The sequence below is a fragment of the Mizuhopecten yessoensis genome, unplaced genomic scaffold (genome assembly GCF_002113885.1).
Source record: "Mizuhopecten yessoensis strain PY_sf001 unplaced genomic scaffold, ASM211388v2 scaffold11169, whole genome shotgun sequence".
Taxonomy (NCBI): Eukaryota; Metazoa; Mollusca; class Bivalvia; order Pectinida; family Pectinidae; genus Mizuhopecten; species Mizuhopecten yessoensis.
In genome coordinates, this window is record NW_018408914.1 from 803,705 (window position 1) to 831,273 (window position 27,569).

At 35.8% G+C, this 27,569-nt stretch overlaps 1 protein-coding gene across 1 annotated transcript in view; it reads left to right on the plus strand.

Annotated features, from left to right (window-relative positions):
* Window positions 1-23,312, plus strand: part of LOC110467329 (transmembrane protein 45B-like) — a 29,870-nt gene extending 6,558 nt beyond the window's left edge. The window contains exons 2-3 of the mRNA XM_021524431.1: window positions 10,922-10,955; window positions 19,248-23,312. Coding sequence (XP_021380106.1) covers window positions 19,304-20,182 — 879 coding nt within the window. The 5' untranslated portion in view covers window positions 10,922-10,955; window positions 19,248-19,303 and the 3' untranslated portion in view covers window positions 20,183-23,312. The remainder of the gene's footprint in view (window positions 1-10,921; window positions 10,956-19,247) is intronic.
* The last annotated feature ends 4,257 nt before the right edge of the window (window positions 23,313-27,569 follow it).

Genomic DNA, 27,569 nt, shown 5'->3' on the forward strand with positions numbered 1-27,569 from the left:
TTCTACTGCTAAACTAGTACTGTTGTATAATATGATCAGGAGAATTCTACTGCTAAACTAGGACTGTTGTATAATATGACAATAATTCTACTGCTAAACTAGTACTCTTGTATAATATGAGGAGAATTCTACTGCTAAACGAGGTTTGTTGTATAATATGACGTGAATTCTACTGCTAAACTAGTACTCTTGTATAATACGAGGAGAATTCTACTAATATGATCAGGAGAATTCTACTGCTAAACTAGTACTGTTGTATAATACGAGGAGAATTCTACTAGTAATCTTGTATAATATAATCAGGAGTATAAAGACTAAGATTGATTCTATATTCTGTAGTCAATTAATCATTCTATTGGCCAAACTAATCATGATATGCCGACAAAGTAGATTAATCGAAACACCAATGATTACAACCAAATTGTACACTTTCATAAATCAAACTTCGAAGATTCAAATTTCTCGATGTGTTGAACTTACAACAAAGTCTGGATTTCCCCAGAAAGGCTACCAAGTTTGTTTAAATGAATGACTTTTGCATATATCAAGGTCACAGGGGTCAAATATGTTAAAATCTTTAAACGACTTCTTAATAACCAAATAGGTCTAGGGTGATGATATTTTGCCAGAAACCGCTGAGATGAAGTCACATACCAAGGTTGTTCAATGAATGACCTTTACCTATATTCAAGGTTGCAAGGGTCAAAATTGTTTATAACATTCAAACAACTTCTTCTGCTTTACCAGGAGGCTTATAGGGTGTTATATTTGGCCAGTAACATATGCTGGGATGAAGGGCTACCAATTTTCTTAAAATGATTGACCTTCGCCTATTTTCAAGGTCACATGAGTCAAATATGTTAAAATCTTTTAAAGACTTCTTCTTAATAACCAAGAAGCTGGAGATGACGATATTAAGCCAGTGATATGCTGTTTTGAAGTATAAACATTAAACAAGACCCGTTTGTTATGAAAACGTTCAAATTTACAACCAATAAAACAAAGTAAAATATTTACCTGTACGAGAACAATGTAATGACCCGCAGTCATTTTAACCCCTTCACTAGTACTGTTGCAGTATCAAGTGAAGAGTCACTATTGGTTTCTTCAATAGAGCAGTGTGAAGTATATATTAGACTTATTAGTGATAATCAATTAGCATTGATCTTTCTGTAAGAAGTACTCCATCATAAACATGGCCTTTGTCAAAGGAAATGGTATGTACAACTCTGATGTATGTTTATTGGTTTATTGTTAACGCAATTAAATTAACCTAGTTAATTGTGTGAATTTTTGATAAAATTGATAGCCATTTATTTATATTTTTGAAAACAAATGGCCAACGGGAATCACTCTCAGCAACATAGTATGTGATCAGCCACATCAACACAAGGTATAGGCGTCGGAAATTTATTTGACAAACGAAAAATGTTGAATTTGATAATATCACAAATACAAGTTGAAAACTTCAGTGTGTTAATCAACATTCTTTTCTTATTTCTGTAAATATATGTTTATGCATTTGAAATGAAATTTCTTAGCTTGTGTTTCGTCACATAAGAGTCACATTTTGTCTTATGGACATGATCATGATGTTCCATATTCTTGAGTCGAAGTCCCAATGTTTCAAACTTTTCCTGATGGTCCCGCAAAGTTCGAATCATTGAAGTTTGATTGTATCCGTTAGAAAGTGTGTCGAGACTTACGTATTACGTAGGTCGATGTGGTTTACAGTCGTAGCAATGGATACAAGTGTTTCAAATAATCTTTTCCTTTTTTTGAGATTTGAATTCCCTAATATCCCGTTCACACAAACCTTACAAAGACCATGCCGATGACCCCAATCTAAAAAAAGTTATCAAATCGGGGCATTAAAGCCATCAAAAACTAGCAATTTGATAAACACAAACAAAGATAACTCAATACTCAATGTCTGGTGAATACAGTTGTAAAACGTTGCAAATTCTCAAAATCGTTATGAATTGGTTACATATCGCTAGCCTCCCGACGGACATTTTCGTAGTTTCACTTAATTCACTCATATGTGTTGTCAAGGCTATGTGCACGTATCTCTGTGCATCACTTCCGGTCAGAACACTGGTCGATTATATGTTTACATTCAAAATTTATTGTTTACATGCAATAGTAAAGCAAGTGTACTGATCATGAATGTTTTTGAGGTCTGTCAATCAGCAGTCAGGTGTGATAGTTTGCTTGGGAATCCATTAAATACTGACTTTTGGGATGGTTTTTGGGTACGTGGATTTGCCAATTTGATAGTACTTGTAACCGAACTGCAACCGGGTACTTGGTTACCCGTTCCAGCCCTACGACGTACAGGACCATGCTACGTTGTTACACAGACCTAGAAGACTAGGATGAAGTCGCTACGCTGGGGCTGACCATATTACGCTTCTAGTATGATTTGTGGCTATGTCTATATAAATCAGGGGTGTTCAAGCATTTCTACCATTCTTTCCCAACTTTCAGGACCCGTTTGGCCACATTCTTGGCCTAATAATAATAACAACGGCTCGAAATAGTTTTTATTATGACCACAGAGATTTCACCTCGATGCTATCACGCTGCTTGTACGATAATGGCGTTCCCATTACGGTCTTAATAAGACTTTGCCCTGATTTTTATTGGCCATGACCCGGCTATGCTTATTTTGTGCATGCTCGAAATAAGTGTGGTGAGAGCGTGCAGCTTATCTACCTAGGTGATCTCGGCCCGACCAAACCACGCTAATGGAGATCCTCCCATGTTTGGCCTAGGATTGGCCCCGATTGGCCATGCTCTCGGACGCTTTTCCATTGTAGTAGAAGCGGCGTCTGTGTGAACGGGGTATAATTAAGTGAGCTAGTCTATGGAAAAGGAAAATAACCATTGATAGTGGCAAAAATTTACCAGTATAAACATGTCTTTGGAACATAACACAAAATTGACTTCAAGTTCAATGTGTGATCAATTGGTGAGATTCACACCTTTTTTTAACAATTGAGACTTAATTAACTGCATGACCTTAAAAAATGTAAATGTCCTTAGTTAGAATTGGCAACCGAAATGTTGGAAGTATAAGCTTAAACACACATTCATGTATTTAATGGTCGTATATTTCCAGTTTGCCCATGCATGAGATTAAGATGTGATAGCTAGCATACACCTATACATGTAGCTACTTGTATTCCCTGAGGGGTACCACCCTTTCATGAATGCAATCTACAACAGATTTGTATAATAATATAAATATTGCTTTAATTTCCTTGCGGACAAACCAAGCATGAGTATATGGTATAAATCTCTGTGTGGCTGTAGAATTACTTTTATGGAGAACTGTGATAATTACTTGACTGGGAACTGTCAGCTGGTCAATGGTCACCACAATTAAACTGCTCTATTGTCTGATGTGAAGGTGGCAGATGTTTATTCATATTCAGGATTTAATTGTCAGTTTCCAAGACCTAAAGTTATACTTTTGAGTGCAGGCTGTTCTGAAGCAGAGAGGAAGAGAATCTCACTACAGTAAGTACACCTGCAGAAAGCAGTGGAGAAATCTCTAAGGGTCAAGATTGTTTGCCTGGACAAGAGGATCTACCACGTGCATGTTTGAATGAGACTGGGTAATCTTACATACCGGTAATATAACATGTATATACCGGCATAGAATTATAAAGCCATAATTTTACACATACATTGTTACTGGGTAATATTACATACCGGTAATATAACATATATATATACCGGCATATGATTATAAAGGCATAATTTTACACATACATTGTCACTGGGTAATCTTACATACCGGTAATATAACATGTATATATCAGCATAGAATTATAAAGGCATAATTTTACACATACATTGTTACTGGGTAATCTTACATACCGGTAATATAACATGTATATATCAGCATAGAATTATAAAGGCATAATTTTACACATACATTGTTACTGCATGGGTAATCTTACATACCGGTAATATAACATATATATATACCGGCATATAATTATAAAGGCATAATTTTACACATACATTGTTAGCATCATGTATTTGTTATAAATGCATTATAGCTAGACTTATGCAGATATATTTACCATCTTATGACATTACCACTATATAACCCAATAACATTCTGATGGCATTCATATCGGCTGTGAATACCATGACTTGATAGTTGAAGTCAAAGCTGATTGAACAGCAAAGCTTTCATGGTATACAGGTGTTATCAATGCAGCAAATACAGGTATTCCATATCCATTTCAAGGCAGTGCCATCCATACTGGAGTGAAAGTTACAAAAAGTAAACTAATGTCTTATTGATGGATGAATTAATTGAATAAGGACACAAATTTCCCAACATAAATATTTTGATCAAAAGTTTCAACCAATGCTAAATAAAAGAATACTAAAATTACTTGAAAGGTGGGTTGATCACAGGCACCGCTTGAACTGTAACAAACGGGGCCAGGTAAGGATTGGATATCCCCTTGAATTGCTAAGCATACAAGCATACAAGCATACAACCAGTATTTTAAACATTAGAGTTCACAGGTCATAGATACCACGTACTGTAACTGAGGAAAAAAATGCATGACCATATACTGGTAATCGAAACAAGTACCTCCAAACTTAAAACGCTAGAATGATGCTCTAAACTCTTGAGCTACCTCAGATCAGCTTCATTCCTCTCCCATTTCCTAATCTCCGCTCCTGAAGACAATACTATTACAACCCAGGTATATATCACCCTGCCAAGTGTATACCAAGTACTTGAAACAAGGGTTGGTCACAGGCACCCGTGACTGTAACAAGAGAGGAAATCTTTTGCAAATGGCCAGACACTGAGGGATTCAAACCCATGACCTCAGAAATCTAGCCAGAAGCTCTAGCCAATAGAGCTCTACCTACATGATAGCCAGCGAATGACCCAGTCTATTTCTGACCGCAATATATATAATTATATAGTGATATATTGAAGGTTGGTTGGTGTAGGCCTTAGTGGTAGGAGGTGAGGATATTTCTCAGCTAGGCGATTTTGGTGCTGTAGTTTGAGGCCCAGACAGAGCATAGGTCACACAAGCATCGTCCTTCAGCACTTGTGTTTCTATGTCATTCTTTAATATATATTGGATTATTATTATATGTACATTGTATAATATACTATATTATTATATCTTAGTATATGTTAAATATATATATGTCTATATCATGCCTGTTTCATTAGTCCCTCCATGGGCAGACATAAATCATGTACAGCTTCACTGCAGCACGATACATCAACAATGGTCTGAACTTGTTATACAGATATATTGATCCTTTAGTGACTTAAGGATCCCCAAACTCACTGCCAAAACTATCTGCCAAAACTCTAACTATGATTGGAAACGTTTTACTGACATGAGTGCAGCAGCTTCGATAAATCATTTCTGGATAGAAAACCATGCCTGGTGTACATGTGGCAGATAAAACATACAAAACAAAATAACCAACATTGTTCTGAGAGTAAATGTGCAAGAGATTGGACCAGAGGGAGAATCGAGTCCAGAGCTTTTGATCACAATATATAAATTATGTGAGAAGCGGTGGTTCCCTGACCCAGTCTCTCTACAGGTATTATAACCCTGGACTTCAGATTGTTATACTATATCAGCTCTAACCAACTGTCGATCTATCCAGTCAATAGAAGTGTCCTTGCAGTACTACTGTACTGTGCCTCATTTAGTATCCAGAACGAAATTAAGGGGATCTTACTGTATACATGAAGAAAATACAAGATTACTGTATATATTGAAAAAGTAATAAATAAAACCTGGAAAACTCAATTTTGTCAACAATAGGACAGACGTCACAGAAATGTGGTGGAAAAAAACAGGTATTTTGTTGTGTTCAGACAGGAATTATTTAACATGAATAACCAAATATTGGGTTATTAATAGTAACTCCAATATCCTGTATCTGTCCTGTGATGTGAACTAGATTATCTGCCTTAACGATCTTTGGTAAACAACAGTTGCTTGATTCATGTCAGATTTACAATGGTTGTTTATCATGGGGCCATGCAGGTCTACATTTCTAAGTGTTTAAACTGTTCTACCTATGGGCCCAGTCTATGTGCCAGTCTACTTAATGTTGTGTATGTCCCAATATATTGTACTTATTCTACCAATGGGCCCAGTCTATGTGCCAGTCTACTTAATGTAGTGTATGTACCAATGTGTTGTACTTATTCTACCAATGGGCCAAGTCTATGTGCCAGTCTACTTAATGTAGTGTATGTACCAATGTGTTGTACTTATTCTATCAATGGGCCAAGTCTATGTGCCAGTGTACTAAATGAAGTGTATGTCCCAATATGTTGTACTTATTCTACCAATGGGCTCAGTCTATGTGCCAGGCTACTAAATGAAGTGTATGTACCAATGTGTTGTACTTATTCTATCAATGGGCCAAGTCTATGTGCCAGTGTAGTAAATGAAGTGTATGTCCCAATATGTTGTACTTATTCTACCAATGGGCTCCGTCTATGTGCCAGTCTACTAAATGAATGGGCCCAATCTATGTGCCAGTCTACTAAATGAAGTGTATATGTCCCAATATGTTGTACTTATTCTACCAATGGGCCCAGTCTATGTGCCAGTCTACTTAATGTAGTGTATGTACCAATGTGTTGTACTTATTCTACCAATGGGCTCAGTCTATGTGCCAGTCTACTAAATGAATGGGCCAAGTCTATGTGCCAGTCTACTAAATGAAGTGTATGTACCAATGTGTTGTACTTATTCTACCAATGGGCTCAGTCTATGTGCCAGTCTACTAAATGAATGGGCCCAATCTATGTGCCAGTCTACTAAATGAAGTGTATATGTCCCAATATGTTGTACTTATTCTACCAATGGGCCCAGTCTATATGCCATTCTACTAAATGAATGGGCCCAATCTATGTGCCAGTCTACTAAATGAAGTGAATATGTCCCAATATGTTGTACTTATTCTACCAATGGGTTCAGTCTATGTGCCAGTCTACTAAATGAATGGGCCAAGTCTATGTGCCAGTCTACTAAATGAAGTGTATCTGTCCCAATATGTTGTACTTATTCTACCAATGGGTTCAGTCTATGTGCCAGTCTACTAAATGAATGGCCCAGTCTATGTGCCAGTCTACTAAATGAAGTGTATCTGTCCCAATATGTTGTACTTATTCTACCAATGGGCCCAGTCTATGTGCCAATATGTTGTACTTATCCTACCAATATTGGGCCAGGCTGCAGTCTATATTTTACCAATTGGCTTGGCTGCCTATGTCCCAAACTGTAGGTAATTATTCATTCAAGTGTCTTTTTGAATTATTGTTTTCTTTTTGTTTCAATGTACATGAAAATCCTATGTTCAAATATCACTTCCTAGATAAAAACAATAATACTGTCAACAGACAGTTCCAAAACTGGTCATCAATTACATCCTCCTTATACCTGGTACTGAATAATTGATGTTGTGCAGAGTTCTTGTTTGTGACCTGCCTCAATATAACAATTAAATAATTAAATATAACAATTAAGAGTATATGTGTCCGGCTATGTTCTGTCTGTAGTCCAGCTTTGTATAGCTAGGTATATGATATAATTATGTCACATATAGCTATAGGTTCCTTGCTGTACAATTGGATTTGTTCACTTGAGATCAAAATTGTGATCACGTTTAAATCTATAAATAGATTCCACCCTTAAGGCTGGTCATGTGTTCATCTCTCCTGGTCTACTATCAATAGAAACTTGATTTAATGTACATGTGGTCATCTATTTATCCACAATAATATCAACCTAGAAATAAAGTGAAGAATACTGAAGATATGTACCGGGTCCCTGTAAGGAAGAACGGTGTGTATAGGACAGGGCAGGAGATACGGGATGTATGAGAATTCCAAGGGAGGTGTACGGTAATTTCATAGAAGACTAATGCTTGTTATAATATTGTATTGACTACAACGTAAAGATGTAATAATACAATAGTATATTCCAATAGAATTATTCCTTCAAATTTTCATAAATATCGTGGCAAGACGGATATATGTACTTTATATGTGAATCAAAATTATTTTTAACATATTTTTATATCTGGTCAAGATAGCTAATATATTATGATATTTTAACAGGGGTCATTATTTTTTCATGGAGTCAAACCGGGGACCTCTGACTTACTAGTCTTACGCTCTACCGAATGAGCTAAAGAGAAATTATCCCTAGCCAAGTCGGTAGGAATTCAAAGCAGCTATTATTTTACCAGGGTAACAATATGGTGTGTTGTCCATGAGTCTGTTAACTTTTAGTCTACATACATGTATGTATCACTAGAACAGCTTAAGGGAGTTGGACACAGTGTACACCATGATAACAGGACTAGGTTGATTGAATTTTATATTTAGAAAGGGTGAGACTTCCCTGGAGATAGAGGAGTAGACTGCTTAGCCTTATAAGTTACAAGAAGTACAGTTTTATAAAACCATACTTCTTCAATATATACGAGCCCTAGATCGTAACATATATGGGGTGTTCTGCTGAATCTGTGGAGGTATATATATATATTATGGTTATCTTATATTATGAAATGATGTTTTATGTGCAGGATTATTATATCTGATATGGAAGAATGCATCTAATATGGTAGAAAGGCATCTAACATGCAATGTATATACAATGGAATGAAATCTTATCAGGGGAACAATTTCATATCTACCCTGTAGATTATTTAAGCCCATAGACAAATAAAAAACGTGACAGGTCTGACATATACTTTGATAGTAAATATTTGAAGATCCAATTTACGTGACATCAAGTTAAATCCATGTGCCCCATTGATCGGCCTAAGTGGAACTATTTACTCTAGCTTCCACATGATTACATATATTATATGGTTGAATGATGTGTTGTGAGGAGGTTGGATAATTCTAAATAGGTGGAATAAATGTGATCAACATAAGAAATACTTAAAAGTAAAACCAGCTTTACTCTAACTAAATAGGCCCATATCAGGTTTGTAAGGAATCCAACACAAAAATGATGACCAATTTGTACTGTAGGTGATGTTTAAGTCAGCAGGGGTATTTGAGGTCTGCTGTACATAAAATGTATTTTGTGTGGGTAAGGAGCCAATGATAGCAGTGCACAGCGCACTATTACCATGTATGAACTGTTCTCTTGTAGTGCTGTCAGAGAGGTATTAGACTGCCCGATACAGAGGGCTAGGGCACTTCCCCAGACAACAATATGAGAGTGACTGTTCTCGAGGGAGAGGGCAATAATAGATTTAGTGCATCACATGACTGTGCACATTGCAAACCTTGTCAGTGAACTCTTGGCATATTAATATACATTCTGTATATTTCCTTTTTTGTGACTTTGGCACAATGTCAAAAATTGGCCAATACAACTGTATATTTCAGTCAATTACACCAGGAAATAAAATTATATTTTGTACATGTCTTTTTTTCTTGAAATCTCTTCCTACATTGACCGAATTTCGTTTCCTGCTTCTGTCTTTGCCTTTTGTATATGCCTCCGCAAACAAAGCAAATTTTCCATTCTGGAGCTGGTTGTTGACACTATGTCAGAACACAACATTGAAGTGAAGTGAAAGTAGATGTCAGAACACAGTGTTTTAATCTTTCTTTTTTTTTGTATTTTTCATAAATGATTTTCATAATATTTGAACAAATATCTTCTGTTTACATATACCAAATGCAACATAAATTTGAACATTTGTGTCATAACTATATGAACAGATTTATAGGATACCTTCAAAAATCATTATAAAATTGTACAGAAAAGAAGTGCATTTAATATGTATTACATTATTATATATATAATGAATGCACTTCTATATATCTGTTCATAGTTATGAAACAAATGTTTAAATTTATATTGCATTTTGAAATAGAAAAAATGCTTATGTCAGTGTCTGAGGCAGTTAATAAAGCTAATATCCATCAAATTCCTGCTTTTTCTTCTTTTTGTGAATTATAAAAAAGAATTTAGTTACTTTGAATCTTAATCAGCAGTTGTGGCTTTAATTTATACCTGTTTATCATGATCATTTGCATATGTTTTTCATAAACGTGTCATGATCAGAAAACAGAATCATATAGTGCCAACTAGATCTATGTAAATATTACGTTTGCATTATTGGGAACCATGCCAACAGGGTATGGCACTGTGCTTGTTATTTCCTAGGTCAGTGATTACCTATAATGGTGTGCTCTGATCACTTTCGCGAGTGTTAAACTATCCTACTACAGTGTATTTACTTTATAGTGACTATTGATCAGTGGTCTATTGCTTTATGACCTATAGCTATAGGACCTTTTTCTAAAACAAATATCAAGGTTGTGGTTAATAGGATAATTTTGGTCATGAATACTGGTATCTGAAAGGAACATATTTTGCCTCTTGGATTTCACTGGGCAAAGGATATGCAAATCACCTTTTGACACATTCAAATTAAAAAATATTTGGATAGTATATAGGCAGGGTAAAAATAGCTTCAAACTGCCAGGGAACACTGAACATCACAGGGTATATATATAGTGTTGTTCTGATTTTTTTCCAGAGATCAAGGTATATATATTAGAACATGATCTAGATTACTTCAAACTTTATAAGATTTTTAATATTTAGAGAAAGAATGTAGGATAGAGAAGTATTTTTTAATTCATTTTAGTTGTTTTAAATCAATGGAGTGCTGTATCTTCACTCTGATCGTTGAACAAGAATGGCATGAAGGCTAATTACTGACTTAGATATGACAGGGCCTGGAACAGGTGTAGTCATGGTTCGTCGGCATAAATAAAAAGAACTTTTAAAGTTTACGTGCGTCTGGTTGGTAGAAGGACTCTTGACTCATATATGCTTCCCTTTTTATATTATAGTTGGTGAAAAGACGTGTCCAGAAGGTTTGATGTGGTAAGTATTCTTCTTTCTAATCAAGGATCCCAGTACCACTGCCAAAAACTGTATAACTATATATATATATATGCATTTGACGCTGTTTTTCCAGCATGACTATAGTTTTGATTCATCACTTCTGGAAAGAATATCATATATCAGTATATAGCTTTTGGGCTAAGGACTATTATGAAAAAATAATAACGATGAAAAAGTTATTAACGATGAAAAAGTTATTCCAAAATATAATCCACATCATGGTTACTAGTCTGAATGTTAAGATTCAGCAAGGCTATATCTGGATTCCAACCCTGGACTTCAGGTCATTATAATATCACTCTTTCCGACTGATCAGCTAGTTAACAGGAGTGTCCTGGTTAAGTTGTGTTACAGTTATATTCAAAACAAAATTAATGGGACGTTACAGTATATGAAAAATCACAGTACAATGTATCAGGGATCCTTTACTGATTACTATACAGTTACTGTAGGAGGGATGTGACAGGGATCCTTTACTAATTACTGTACAGTTACTGTACAGTTACTGTAGGAAGGATGTGATGGATCCTTTTCTGATTACTGTACAGTTACTATAGGAGGGATGTGACAGGGGTCATTCACTGATTACTGTACAGTTACTATAGGAGGGATGTGACAGGGATTCTTTACTGATTACTGTACAGTTACTATAGGAGGGATGTGACAGGGATCCTTTACTAATTACTGTACAGTTACTGTACAGTTACTGTAGGAAGTATGTGATGGATCCTTTACTGATTACTATACAGTTACTGTAGGAGGGATGGGACAGGGATCCTTTACTGATCACTGTACAGTTACTGTACAGTTACTGTAGTAGGGATGTGACAGGGATCCTTTACTGATCACTGTACAGTTACTGTACAGTTACTGTACAGTTACTGTAGTAGGGATGTGACAGGGATCCTTTGCTGATTACTGTACAGTTACCGTAGGAGGGATGTGACAGGAATCCTTCACTGATTACTGTACAGTACCTGTAGGAGGGATGTGACACGGATCCTTTACTGATTACTCTACAGTTACTGTAGGAGGGATGCGACAGGTATCATTCACTGATTACTTTACAGTAACTGTAGGAGGGATGTGACACGGATCCTTTACTGATTACTGTACAGTTACTGTAGGAGGGAAGCATATCGTAACTTATTTTTGTTGTTTTAATGACAGATGATAGTATGTGTATACGTATATGAACATACATTGTATTGCTGATTTTTAAAAATTAAATAATTAAACTTTATGTGCATCTAACAATTTCTCATGCTAGCCAGTTGTCACACTTTGTTTGTTTGTTTGTTTGATTTTGTTTAACGTCCTATTAACAGCTAAGGTCATTTAAGGACGGCCTCCCCTGGGTGCAAGATGCATGCGTGTAGTGTATGTGTGTGTATTTTGGGAGGCTGCGATATGTTCGTGTTTGTCTCCTTGTGATAGCGCGAAACTGATGCCGACTTTATAGTGCTACCTCACTGAAACATTCTGCCGAAGACACCCAGCNGTCACACACATATATATATATACATGTACAAGCAGCTAAGACCAGATGGGTTATATACATATTCTAAATTGAAATGGCCTATGATATTTAATAACATTACATAGAGTTATTTTAAAAACAAAAGCTCTGCTGATGCTCACTTCGTTGAAAATCTGAAAAGTGTTGTGTAGTTCAAACTTAGTAATATTGAAACAGATACAAATTAGGAAGGGAGCTTTTAAACACTTGCTTATTATATGCATTTATAAAAGCAGGTTCTATGTGCCCAGATTATAGGTAGGGGCCAGATACCATCATTGTATAAAAGTAGACGTTACATGAAGGTAGAATTAACCCATCCTTCAGTTAATTAATATGTCAGATGGCACATCACTTTCTTTACATTCAATGCTCTCACTTAGCTGATGTAAAAGTTTGAATCACTTCAGAAGGTTTATGTAGAGTTTCATATAATTTGTTAACCACTGTTAATTACCTGTAAATTTAATGTATTTTAATGTGTTATTTAGGTAGTATTACAGCAGTTTGTTGGTTTCCCTCAAGACCAACAAACTTCCCATTCAGGGTCTTTACAGCCAGAAACTAGTAGGCATCCTCGATACTCCAGGGGTTCGTATACGCTCACTTTCGCTTTCTGCACCCCTGAAATATGCCTTAGCAAAAACGAAGGCTCGGTGTGCAACAGGTTGCAACTAGATTGATTCTTTGATGAACATCAAAAGAATCTGTCAGTCACATAACATAACAGTAAAATTAACTGGCTTTGAAATCGAGAGTCCCTCTTCTGTAATCTTCAAAGGACAGGTATTAGCCTAGCGATTGGTCAGGATGTTTTACCTGACACAAACAGCTAGCTTCAACTGCGTGCCTTCAATTGTTTTTTTATGACATATTCCAGGGGTGCGGAAAAAGAAAGTGAGCGTTACGTAACCCCTGGATTATTGAGAAGGTAGTGCCTCTACGGCAGTCGCCACTGCTGGCAGGTTAACGTTTTGGTGATAAACATTAGTGTTCAGAGTTGGATTTGATTCTGCTGGAGTTAGCTCCTTTGATCATTGCTTCGTCTCTTCTGGTGGTTCAGATTGCAAATTGACTGTTGGAATTCAGTGGAGCCATCATGTCTCCCTGGTCCTCTCATGTCAACGGACTCATTTTGGAAGCTTCATCTTTAGACTTTGCATTGTCTTCCTATAAGGTTTAGTTTGAGGATGTATAAGCTGAAGTGGTTATGTTCAACATCCCTATTATTGGTGTGGATTGTACCAAGATTCTTAGGGGGAGGGAACAATCTGCCCACCTTCAGATTCTGCGTCATTTGCTCGATAGGCCCAGCTGCTGTGACTAAGCCTAGTTTAGTTCCTCATTCACTTCTACCCTTTGACACAACCCTAGCTGTCATTGTCCAGGCAGGTCATCGATTCCTCAGGGTCAGGCCCTTCTATTCTCCGATCAGATCTGGCTCCAGATTTACAAGAAGGCAGGTAGTCGTCAATTCCAAATTATTGTTATTGTTATGATGTCAAGAAATAATCCAAGACAGCTTGATCTACATTGTAGCTGGTAGTATTAGAAGGTTTGTGGTTACCAAAGGAGAAAGAACAGACTAAGCTCCTGAATGGTATACTCTAGAATATTTTGATGTCAGATTGCACTCCCGGCTTATAGTCACCCTGAAGTTTGGGATGTGGTGTATGATGATAGATTTCCTAAGTGCTTTCAACAACCATGTAGACTCGTCTCACTACAAGATACCCTTATACAGTTTCATTGTCTGCATGTATATCGGAAACAGGATGTGGGTTGCCTGGGTATATTTTTAACATTAATTATAAAATTATTCTTTTCACATATGACACATTCATTGAGCAAATGATAATTTTTTGAATTTCAGAAATTGCTTGATTTATATTTCATGTGAAAACTTGCATGCTCCAGTCAATCATTGATTGATAACCTTATACCAATACAAATTCAACACAGGAAATGTTGATGATTATCACCAACGTTTTCAAACCTTACGGCCATCTTCAGGCGAAATACAACAAATACAAGTGACAAAGGAAGACATTTGCATGGTATTACTCATGTTCTGTCCTGGCCTCAAACTCACAACCCAAAGCACTTTCATTTTATATTTTTCGTTCAATTTATAGAACAAAAGAATTATTCTCATCATCATTATATACGGTAAGTTTCATTGATAAAAAATTGTGTTTACATCAAAATGTCAATTTTGTTAAGATCGAAGCTTAGGTTTGGAAGTTAGTACTATTTCTCAGGAATAACTTCAGGGATTTTTCTCAAATTTGATATGTAGGTTCCCCTTGATCCCTTGTTGTGCATGTTATATTTTTAAACCGATCATAAAAACAAAATGGCTTAAAGAAGAACTAAACAGATCTTTCTCATATTGCAATGATCGATTCTACTTCTTTCACGTTAAGTACTGTACTAGTAAATATGTGAAATGACAAACTCACTTTGAAGGTTGTCTTTCATACACATCAGTATTAAATTTAGATCAAAAAAAATCTCAATGTGCATTTACTGTTAGCATGACTCGATCAAACAGATTAGAGAAAAGGAGAGAAAAGATCGAACTGACAAAGAACTAATATTAATGAAGATGGTACAATGGTGGGCACCAAGATCCCTCTGGGATCTCTTGTTTTTTTACCCAATACCTTTGATTGTGTTTTATTATTACATACACCAGTATATGAGTAATTAGTAAGACTGTCTGTGACCAGAAATGCTGAACTGTTCAGAATATTGATATATAATACTTAAATAGTTTTTATCTATTTTTACTCCTACTTAAGAACACTTATATTTATCACACATTCAAATAAAAATAAAAAGTAAATCTGGCTGATCACCAACACATACGTCTTTCATGAAACCATCTGTCATAGCCAGCATCACAAGATTCCATGCATGTCATCAAGGACATTGTACATCTGCTTCACAATCAATAAAAATGTCAAAGGATTTAGAAGACTTCGTTCTTCCTTTTCCTATTCTTGTTGATTTTCCTCTTTTAAGTAAATCAAAGATTCCATTTGAAAGACACTCAATAAGTTGTTGTCTTATGTTAGAAGTTTCTAACTTATCATTTCCTTATAAATTCATTGAAACCAAATTCCACCAATTTGATAAAAGCAAAATCCACATGAACAACCCCATTTGTCTTTTGTTGCACTTTAAATCAATGATCTTTTTGAAACTTTGCTATTTCTGCATTTTAAACTAGCTGACAATGGACTTTTCATTCAAATTCATAATTAGAATAATAATGAACCTATCAGAAATGTACCAGTCAGGTGAAAGGGACTTAATTTTGTATCAGCGGTGGGTCTGACCCCCCTGGGGGCAGTGGGGTGGGGCCCAATAGGGGAAACATTGCAAATTCTTCAAAATCCTGCTTTTTTTGTAGGAATGACAGGATTTTGTCCAATTGCATATAAATATAACCACTGACTTACCATGTAATACATGTATGTACACTACTAGCAACATCTGGCTATTTCAACTTCAATTTTGCTTACATTTCCAGGTCAGCGATACAGGCCCTCTAGGCCTCTTGTTTGAACTGTATATAGAATCATTCAATATATAGTCTTTTGTCAAACTACCATGTATATGTACAGCAACAGTTTATAAATACTAAAGGAAAAGTCTGAGACGAATAGTTTTAACCTTTATATGACTCACTGATGTTATTTAAGGATTGAATTCTGTTTTGTTGAGGTTTATGGGGTATACACCTCAATGGGTCTTGAGACAAATTTTATGAACTGCAAAGCAGTTCATTTTGAATTTGTCTCAAGACCCATTGAGGTTTATACCCCATAAACCTCAACAAAATGGGATTCTATCCTTATATTTACATTCAGATAGATATTGATACTTGTTCGGATAATTTCTAAAATATCGGTCTTGTGCAAGTTTAACACCATGGAAGGTATCAAAACTTATGACGTCATAACTCACTGTGAGATGTCGTCCTGGTAAGATGAATAAGCAAATTAAGATGAAAATTAGTTTTTGAATTCAATTGAATACTTCTGACAAAATTAATAGATATATAAAAAAATATAAGAATGGAACTACTTCCCGCGCTCCGCGGAATAACAGAGTAATCAGGTTGATAATATGCTGATGTATTCATACGCCAACTGAAAAGTTCATTGAAAAATAACCTTTAAAATGTTAAGTAGGTATATTGAGTCCAAGTTCAGTAGAAATGGAAATATTTAATATTGTTTCTGGTTACCTCAGTTGTTGTTAGGGTCCAAATATAACGATATATCTGTGGAATTAGGGCTGGAGTGTGTGGCAACTTAACTCATCTGTCTAAATTGTTCTTTAAATTTATATTCCACCAGCTGTATATTGTAGGGGACGACAGATGTGATAGGTTCTGCTTTCCAGTTCACGTTGTTTTTACTGACATCACTAGATGTTATGATAAAGACACATGACAAGGTTTATTACACTGTTATTAGGGCTAAAATATGTCATTACATATACTGTGTACCTGCTTTCCAGTTCACGTTGTTTTTACTGACATCACTAGATGTTATGATAAAGACACATGACAAGGTTTATTACACTGTAATAAGGGCTAACATATGTCGTTACATATACTGTGTACCTGCAGCATCCCAACGGTCGCTGTAAGTACCTGTATCTTTCCTGATGCTATATATATATAGAAGGCATGTATCTAAAAAGCATCAATGACATGTTAAGAATAGAGCCAAGATTCTTCACAATGATATATATATATGTATTGCTGTCTGAAAATGGGATGAAAATGAACACAATAACACAATAAAAAAATCTAAGGTAATATGCTGGGTTTCTGTACAACCTAGGTTTCTTGCTTACTCAGCTTTTAGCTCATTATAAGAATATGATAGATTGATTTACTGCATCAATGACTTGCGGCACTCACAATATCATTGCAATGGAAACAAATATAAACAAATTACAGTTAGCATACCGGTATGCCTAATTGTGTTAGCATAATATTTTTAAGTGGTAAATCAAGATTACCTCTTGGACGTTACAAATGTACATTGCAAGCACATAGGATACATTTATAACAGGATGGGGCATTATCTCTCTCCAGATAATCAGTCATTTTTGGTATGTTTTATACTATTTCTCCTTCAGTAACCTGGTATTTAGTGAACTACATTGTATCTTGTGACCAGCAATCAACCCATTCACAATCCCTTACATATGTTTGTATACATATGTATAGGTTGTTTTTAGGAACACAGCTTGAATTTTGCCAGAAAATCTTGCTTCTTTGATTACAGGTTTATAGATCAAAGTTCCTGGTTTTACCATCAATGATTAATGTCATTCCTATAAGGTGGACATGCATTCTCTCTCCCTGCCTCGCTTATCACAGCTGGTATGGAGTGCGTGATAAACAGCAGGGTGAGATTACTTCTGGGATCTGAGCACAGAATAAACTCTCACTGTTCTTAAGTCAAAATTACAGCATGAATTATCTGTGTACTTATAGATCAATGTATATTTATATATAATTACTGAAAAACCTGTCAGACATGTAGATCTGGCAATGTTTATGGTTAAGCAGTGTCTGTTTTGCTTTAATGTATTGGTGTCTGTATATTGTCTGCTATGCTTTTACATTGTATTACTTCTTCTGTCTGTCTATTGAATAGTTATTATTTTGGCTCAATCATAGGTAAACTTCATATAGTGCTTCTTTACTGGAAATCAGGCATTACTTGAGATTGCTTTTAAGGTCTGATGATCAAGGTCAAGTTCACTGTTACAATAGCTTGAGTTCTCTTTGGTCATTCAAACTTTCATAAAGGTCAAGGTCACTGTTAAATCAAATAAGAAAAAGTTCCCATTCAGACCAATCACACTAAACTTTATACACTTCTATCTGATGGAAAGCTTCTGCATGTGATTGGTTTTCAGGTCTGGAGGTCAAAGATCAGTCATTATATTGGTACAATAATAGAAAACTGGTTTCCACATAATTGCTCTAGTTTCTGTTAGACTTATAATACTCAAACTTCTTACGTCTGCTTTTCACCATAAAATGTTTGCTTGGGATCAATTTTCAGGTTGGAAGGTCAGTGTCCAGGTCAATAATACTGTGAATAGAAAACTTTTCTGCACATTCAGCATCAGATGTTTAACAGATATGTTTAAATCTTAACAATCTTTTCTAATAGTCCTCTAATTTACTCTATTTATGATATTTGGCCAGTAGTTTTAATTGATGGAATGAATTTCAACAACTTCATCTAAAGGTCCTCTAATCCTGCAGTTATGATGTTCACCTGTAGCTTGTGCAGATGAAGTCAGTCACATTTGTTAAGATAAATGACCTTGACCCACTTTCAATTTTTTAACACAAGTTTCTCTGAGAGCAGTGATTTTTAGTTTGAATTTGCTGGAATGATAAGCTGTCAAGTTTGTTCAGATAAAGTATCTGTACTTTGACCCAATTTGAAGGTCACTTGAGTAAAATTAGTGTGAATCTTCCAACAACGAGTCTTAGGTGAGGAGTAGTACCTAGTATGTGGCTTAAGTTTGTATCATACTGTAGGCTTTCTCACTCCACTGCATCAAGTTTGCTGAATGACCTTGACCATTCAAAAGTATTAATACCTATAGTTTTTTCTCAGAAATAATTGGAAGGAAGGGGAAGTATGGAGAGTTTGGTTTGAAAATCGTTAATCATACAGTCACAAATATGTTTTCTATTTCAGATCCTGATTCATTGAAGAACTAAACAAGCAAGACATTCTCCAAAACCTGAGGAAACATGGGTAGTTTTGGAGGTCACACCCTTCCAGGATCATTCTTCATCCTGTTTGCATTATGGTGGACAGTTCAGATGTTTCATAGATACTATAGTTGTCGTCAAAGAAATGCACGCTTTCTTTCCACAGCAACATATCCCTGTGCATGTCTCTGTGGGAAATTGGCAGAATGGCCATTGGAACCAGTGGTGAAATTATTCTTTGTTACCGTCGGTTTTAGTTTAGAAATATATACCGGTTTTAACGATGGAAAGTTCACAGCTCTTGGAAATGGACAACATGCCACTATGTTCTTCTTTTTTGGACTGACAGGTGTCATGGATTTGTTGCTATACTTCAAAGCTCCAGTGCCTAAAGACATTGATTATGTTACTATGTGGTTGGCTGTGTTAGTGGAGGGCATCCTCTTTAAGTTCCACCTACATGGCAGGAATGAACTGGATGTCCTCCTTCACACACTCCTCATTTACACTATTGGCGCCAACTTGCTGACACTCACAGCAGAGATGAAGTGGAGGAACAATATTCTCATCGCATTGGCACGAACCTATTTCATTTTCTTACAAGGAACATGGTTTTGGCAGGTGGCTTTTATCCTTTACAATCCGTCACCTGCTGCAGAAGAGTGGAATCCAGAGGACCACGATTCATTGATGATAGCGACAATGTTCTTTACCTGGCATTGTGGTGCTGTTTTCTTAACAATGCTAGCAATAGGAGGCTTCGTGGCATGTTTTCATAAAAGATTTAAAGATTTCAATGAAAATGAAATGGCAATGAAACGGTTGATACATACAGGTGCCAATGGACAGACTCTGATCAGTATGAACGACGATAGTGACAGTGAGATAGAGTTCCAGAAGTCTGCAGTGGGTCAATAGGACTTGCAAACCCAGTTACAACTTGTTGTTGTGGACACCAGCAGCACTTGCTTGCAAAGTTGTGTTCAATCTGAATCAATATCTATCCAGTTTATTTATATGTCAAGTTGACAGGTGTTTTGATGTTTATGTGAACAACATTGCCGCCTTGTTATGTTCAAGAAACGAAGCTGATTGAGGCCTTATCATGTGTCGGTATATCTAGACTGACCTGTCAGTGCTTGTCCTTCATCTTTGTTGGGACTCAAAGCCAACAGATGCGACTTCTGCACCAGGTTAGGTCAAAACTGTGTTTTCAAGCTACCAATCAGGATGATTTCCCTAAGGTATGCACTCAAGAGTCCCAAATCATATATTGCATTCCAGGAACACAGAGCAAGGACAAGGAGCAATGTGACTGACTACTGGTTCCAATCCTGTCTCACACTTCTACCATGTTTACAAGATGTGTGTTTAATATACATCTGGAACACTCCTATGAGTATGTGTCCCACAGTCAGTCATCTTTACTGTTATTGCATCAGACAACGATGTTACAATATCATATCACAAAATTGAAAGCCTATCGAAATGTTTTTGACCGACAATTGTCATAGTGTCGCCTGGCAACTGACGTCAACCTAAGAAATAATCATTCGTGTATATGTACAAGCTTACTCTGAAGGTCTCCTTTATGTTTGAGCTATAATTATGATATATCATACTTTTTCTGCTCTTTTCAAATATGTTATTAGTTTATATGTTTATTATACAGAAATTGTGCTCTATATGTACTGTATAATTTGCATCTCTGATGTCATGAATTAACAAAATATAGGATAAGAGGTGGGAGAAAACTCTTTGGTGAAGAATTTCTCTATTTCTCAAAAAGAAAATTATCGGTAAGAAAAAAGAGAAACACATAGAAAATGAGGCTCAAATTTTTCTGATTTGAATAAGAAACTTCTTTTTTTGACCAATATTTATGGAAAAATTCTCCTGCTCAAACCAATATTCTGTGCTCAAACCCTATTCCTTGTTTTAGGGTTAAATTTTCAAGTTCAACATTTTTCCAGTGATTTGCAGGAACTTTAGAGAGAATTGAATCCAAATAGCATGTTCAGTCATGTACCAACGTTTTGGCTGAGTCCAACAATTTCCCTTGAGTTAAGAAAAGATCATGAAACCATTTTCATTATCCAGCATGCATTTTGTTATGTGCTTGGTTAAATTCATGTCACAGGATCAAAAATTCAAATTCAAACAAAACGAGTTTTGGCTTAATATCTCCTCAATGTCGTCCATATGATTGATAAAATGTCAGTTTCATTAATTTATCACCAGAAAAAAACGGCTTGAGCACAGAATCTGAGTTGGAGCATGAAAACTGTTTCATGAATGCGAGCCCAGAATCTGTGTAACAGCATGAGAATGGTTTCACGAATATAGGCCTTGGTAAGTTAATTTATGACAATTCCATTTTACCTGATGTACCTTCGGTATCACGGTTGTCTGTCCAGATCAATTTTAAGTTTTAGCATGCCATAAAACAGGTTTGAAATGAAAATCATAACATGAAAGTATTCTGCCTTTTCTCCAGATTTTCCGTGCAAGTAAACAGATATGAGAATTTATTTCCTGTTGTCCATGCTTGGGTTCAACGGATTCCCTGCCAAATATTTCAATGACACAAATGTAGTCCCATGCGATGCTTATTGTATCGATATAAATATATTGAAAACTTGCTACAATTCATAAACCGGTACGTACATGAATTTTATTTCACAATATAATAATCTCAGTATGATGTCAATTTTTTCTCCCTGTGTCGAACGTTTACTTGGATTTATAGTACTGGTACTGTAGTTCAACTTTCAACCTATTTCTATAGATGTTTCCCTACTTTTCCCTTCAACAGCCCCCCATATAATGTCCTTTATTTGCTGGACAAATGAATGATGGCAATGTAAGTAGATCGTTATAAATGAATTAGTGTTGTGTGCTTAAACTTTGTAACATTTTCTAAAATCTGAAAAAACGGACAAATTTAACAAATTAAATTGCTTATGGTGAGTTAGCGCAGCACATATACACTCTAATTGGTTTTGAAGTTAAGGCACTGTCATATACACGTGTAGTTTTTATTCATATTTGTATTTTATTTATTGGTTCCCCTCTGGTACTACCAAAGGGGACCAGGTTTGTACTGTCTGTTCATCAGTCAGTCGGACCCCACTACGTACTGTACGGGTTTATGTCGTTTTGTTCACCCTGAATCACTTTTTGGGTGTATATCTCTTAAATCATGTCGCCTACAGTCACACATAATTTGAACCTAAGTGTGTACCTCTTGCTAAGGAAGAATGTCATGTCCTGAAATCTGCTCTTTATACAGATCCAAATTACCAATAATGGCCCTTTGTTACCTTGTTTGAAAACATGTATAATATTTATTCACACACAACCTAGGCCATTAGGTCAAATAGAAAAAGCATGGCAATTTGAGATAATTTATTGTTGATGAATACATATTAGAGAAACCAGGTATGCCATATAAACAGTCCTAGAAGTAATACATGATAATTATAATGATAGATGTAGTTGTTTGTGACTGTTTAGCTGAGATACAGACCCGTACACGTTCGCTGTTCCACCTTGGACGCAAACGGTACAGAAGTGCTACGCAAACGGTACGGAAGTGCTACGCAAATGGTACAGAAATGGTATGCAAGTGTTACGCAAACGGTACGGAAATGCTACGCAAACGGTACGCTGAAAGTGGAACGGGTCTGTACTGTAGATTGAAATATTGTAAATGTAATAAGATAAAGAATATGCAGTATCAATACATAGAAGTTGTTAGATAAACAGTACTGTCTATAGGGAGAGATGATGCATGGATATAGTTTGAAAATATCTGGAGTCCTAGTTCTTAGAATAACTGTATTCATTATAACCTGTAGCTTAAGTAGTTTTTGTAAATCTTCTAGTGGTCAAATGAGTTTTGTGCAGCTGACAGCCTGCCAAATCACTATATAGTATTGTTAATACCTCAGAACCAAGTATGTTTTAATAATACAAGAATGTCATATTTATAAATAATACAGGTAGGACATATGTATAAATAGTACAGGTATGTCATATGTGTAAATACAGGTAGATCATATAATACAGGTGTGTAAGGGTAGACAACTGAATAAATATTACAAAGCACCTGTTGATCATGTATGTTGTTATACAGCATATATAGGACAGATACATTTCAATTAAATTTATAATTTATAATATCATCTGATACACTTAAAAACCAATAGGAAAAATTCACTCAAAATCTGATGCCAGATTTGAAATTTATAAACACCCCATTTTGGCTTTGACAAACAAATTCTAACCATATCAAAATCTCCAATTATCACAGGTTTAATGAATAAGTTACTGACATACATATAGACTCCAGCTGTGTCCAACAGCTCCATTGTCGTACAATGTAGCTCTCGTCTCTTTAACCCTTCTACCCCTATGTCACTTTAATAGACTCTAGCTACCATGCATTGATCTAGATGAGTCCATTATAGTCTACAGTATAGTGAAAGGGTTAATGCTTACCAATTACACAGAAAGAGAACTATATTGAAAATGGAACTGATTAGCTGTACATTGATACAGTTATTCATAATAATAATATAATAATTTTATTTTTTTCAGAGTATACAATATAAATTTAGCTGGTTGACATATCAAACAAGTTTTATAGAGTATATCATGTATAATTTTTGATTGGAGAAATTGATGACGATTTTAAAATCACATTTAGAACTATATGTTGGTTATTTGTTCAGAACAAATTGTACTGTATTTATATCACTTGATTATCTTTATGATATATTGTATAGGTATAATCTCTAGTAACTTACACAACATTATAAAGCATCTGATATGTTACTATTTTAACACATTATATAGGTATAATCTTAAGTAACTTATTATTCAAGGTTATATATTATATAGTATCTGATCTGTAGCATTTTAATACATTCTCAAAAAACTTACTCTAAGGTACACAACATTGTACAGTACAGCATCTAATCTGTTTTTATACATTACATAGGTATGGTCTCAAAAAACTTACTCAAAGTTACACAACATTATACAGTATAGCATCCAATCTGTTATTATACATTACATAGGTATGGTCTCAAAAAACTTACTCTAAGTTACACAACATTATACAGTATAGAATCCAATCTGTTATTATACATTACATAGGTATGGTCTCAAATGCTGTAACTTTGAGTAAGTTTTTTGAGACCATACCTATCTAATCTGTTTTTATACATTACATAGGTATGGTCTCAAAAAACTTACTCAAAGTTATATCATATATAGCATCTGATCTGTAATACTTTAATGCATTGCATAGGTATAGTGTTAAAGAAATTACTCCGTGGTACTTAACATTGAATGGATGATACGTACATTGAATGGATGATACGTACATTCGAGAGAGCAGCCATTCTTGATCAGCACACACACGCTCACACAGGTACTAAAGGGGATTGTGTGTGTGCTGGGGGTACCATTGTATTGGTACAGCCATCTTACCACACAATCCCTTTAGTACCTGTGTGATGGTGTATGTGTGCTGGGGGTACCATTGTATAGGTGTAATGGTACAGCCATCTTACCACACAATCCCTTTAGTACCTGTGTGATGGTGTTTGTGTGCTGGGGGTACCATTGTATTGGTGTAGTGGTACAGCCATCTTACCACACAATCCCCTTTAGTACCTGTGTGATGGTGTTTGTGTGCTGGGGGTACCATTGTATTGGTGTAGTGGTACAGCCATCTTACCACACAATCCCCTTTAGTACCTGTGTGATGGTGTTTGTGTGCTGGGGGTACCATTGTATTGGTACAGCCATCTTACCACACAATCCCTTTAGTACCTGTGTGATGGTGTTTGTGTGCTGGGGGTACCATTGTATTGGTGTAGTGGTACAGCCATCTTACCACACAATCCCCTTTAGTACCTGTGTGATGGTGTTTGTGTGCTGGGGGTACCATTGTATTGGTACAGCCATCTTACCACACAATCCCTTTAGTACCTGTGTGATGGTGTTTGTGTGCTGGGGGTACCATTGTATTGGTGTAGTGGTACAGCCATCTTACCACACAATCCCCTTTAGTACCTGTGTGATGGTGTTTGTGTGCTGGGGGTACCATTGTATTGGTACAGCCATCTTACCACACAATCCCTTTAGTACCTGTGTGATGGTGTTTGTGTGCTGGGGGTACCATTGTATTGGTGTAGTGGTACAGCCATCTTACCACACAATCCCCTTTAGTACCTGTGTGATGGTGTTTGTGTGCTGGGGGTACCATTGTATTGGTACAGCCATCTTACCACACAATCCCTTTAGTACCTGTGTGATGGTGTTTGTGTGCTGGGGGTACCATTGTATTGGTGTAGTGGTACAGCCATCTTACCACACAATCCCCTTTAGTACCTGTGTGATGGTGTTTGTGTGCTGGGGGTACCATTGTATTGGTACAGCCATCTTACCACACAATCCCTTTAGTACCTGTGTGATGGTGTTTGTGTGCTGGGGGTACCATTGTATTGGTGTAGTGGTACAGCCATCTTACCACACAATCCCCTTTAGTACCTGTGTGATGGTGTTTGTGTGCTGGGGGTACCATTGTATTGTTGTAGTGGTACAGCCATCTTACCACACAATCCCTTTAGTATCTGTGTGATGGTGTTTGTGTGCTGGGGGTACCATTGTATTGGTACAGCCATCTTACCATACAATCCCTTTAGTACCTGTGTGATGGTGTTTGTGTGTTGGGGGTACCATTGTATAGGTGTAATGGTACAGCCATCTTACCACACAATCCTCTTTAGTACCTGTGTGAGTGTGTGTGTGTGTGCTGGGGGTACCACTGTAATGGTGTAATGGTATAGCCTTGCTCAGTACATTTTACTGAACATTTCTATGTCACACCCTCAGGGTAGGGGAAGATGCTATTAATCTTGAATCATAAGTTATTTCGTTTTATGTTATGATTTAAAAATCACAGATCTGTTTTGTTATATTCATTTTGTTTGTCTTTTTTACAAAGATTGAGGTTTTAGTTGAGGATGTGTTTAATGCAGTTATAAGCCATATCAAATTGTATAGTTATGAGAAAAAACAGGAACAGAAAAAAATGGTTGTTATATTTTCGTAATTGCATTAAAGTTGTTTTGTGACATCTAAGGGACCAATGTTTTTTCAATTGTTATCATTTGTCAAAAGGGTATTTATTACAAGTGTTTTAAGTCATGATTTCTGTTGGAATTTTTTGAACTGTATATACATGTAGGTATATTGTGCAGACAAGAATTTTCAGAAGTCATGTTCCTCCAGTAGAAATTGATGTGATAATGATGGAACATATATATTTTAAAGCTTCATCAAGAATTCTGTGCTACAATGTATTATGTTTCTGTAGATACAGCCTACAGGTATAGGCTCCCAGGTATGTGCAGTAATTCCTATTTATTTAAACTCTTTGATCAAGAGCCTATGAATTAAGGAAACTCTTGCAAATAGTTTTTTAGAGTGCACGACTCCTATTTGACCAACTGAACAATTTTGTTATTTAATTTGTACAATATCTAATGCACGATGCCATCCCTTTCATATATTTTTATCAAGTTTTTCCATTACATGTCCGTAGTAGGTATTTCTGGCATTTTAAACATCAGTCTTTCAAATATGATCTCTCCAGATTTGTGTAATATGATGGGATGGAATTCTTCCCTTGTGTGTTAATACTTATACTTCACCTCACCTCACCTCAGAAAGATAATAGAGGATTAACATAACAGTACATATAGGGTCTTACACAAGTTTGGAAATTAAATTAATGTCCCATTCATTATACGATAAAAACTTTTTGACATATTCATCCTCTCTTTATATTTATTGTCTTCATTGTGAATAAAACCAATATAAAATATAAGCATTACAATTTTGTAGACCGATTCTTAGTTTTTATGTAATTTTACTGCTTTTCTATCTATAATAACTATGTTACCTGTTTAATTAAGATCTGGTACTAATGAACATTATGTTATTTAGAAAAAAGTCCAATCCGCCCGTATATGTCCCGACTACATGTATAATGTACTGGGTATCTTGTTGTTAATCACATATTTTTTTTAAAGAAGTCATAGATAAGAATGTGTGAACAGCTGGTGTATTTTCTAGCCTAGATTATACATTGTGTGTGTACAGCTGTCGGAGATAATCAGAAGGAGAAGCACACAAGGCCCCTGAGGAGATCCCACCAATCTGTTCACAAATCTGTATACTTTATAATACACAAGCCATTTATGATGATGAGAGAATAAAAAAATGT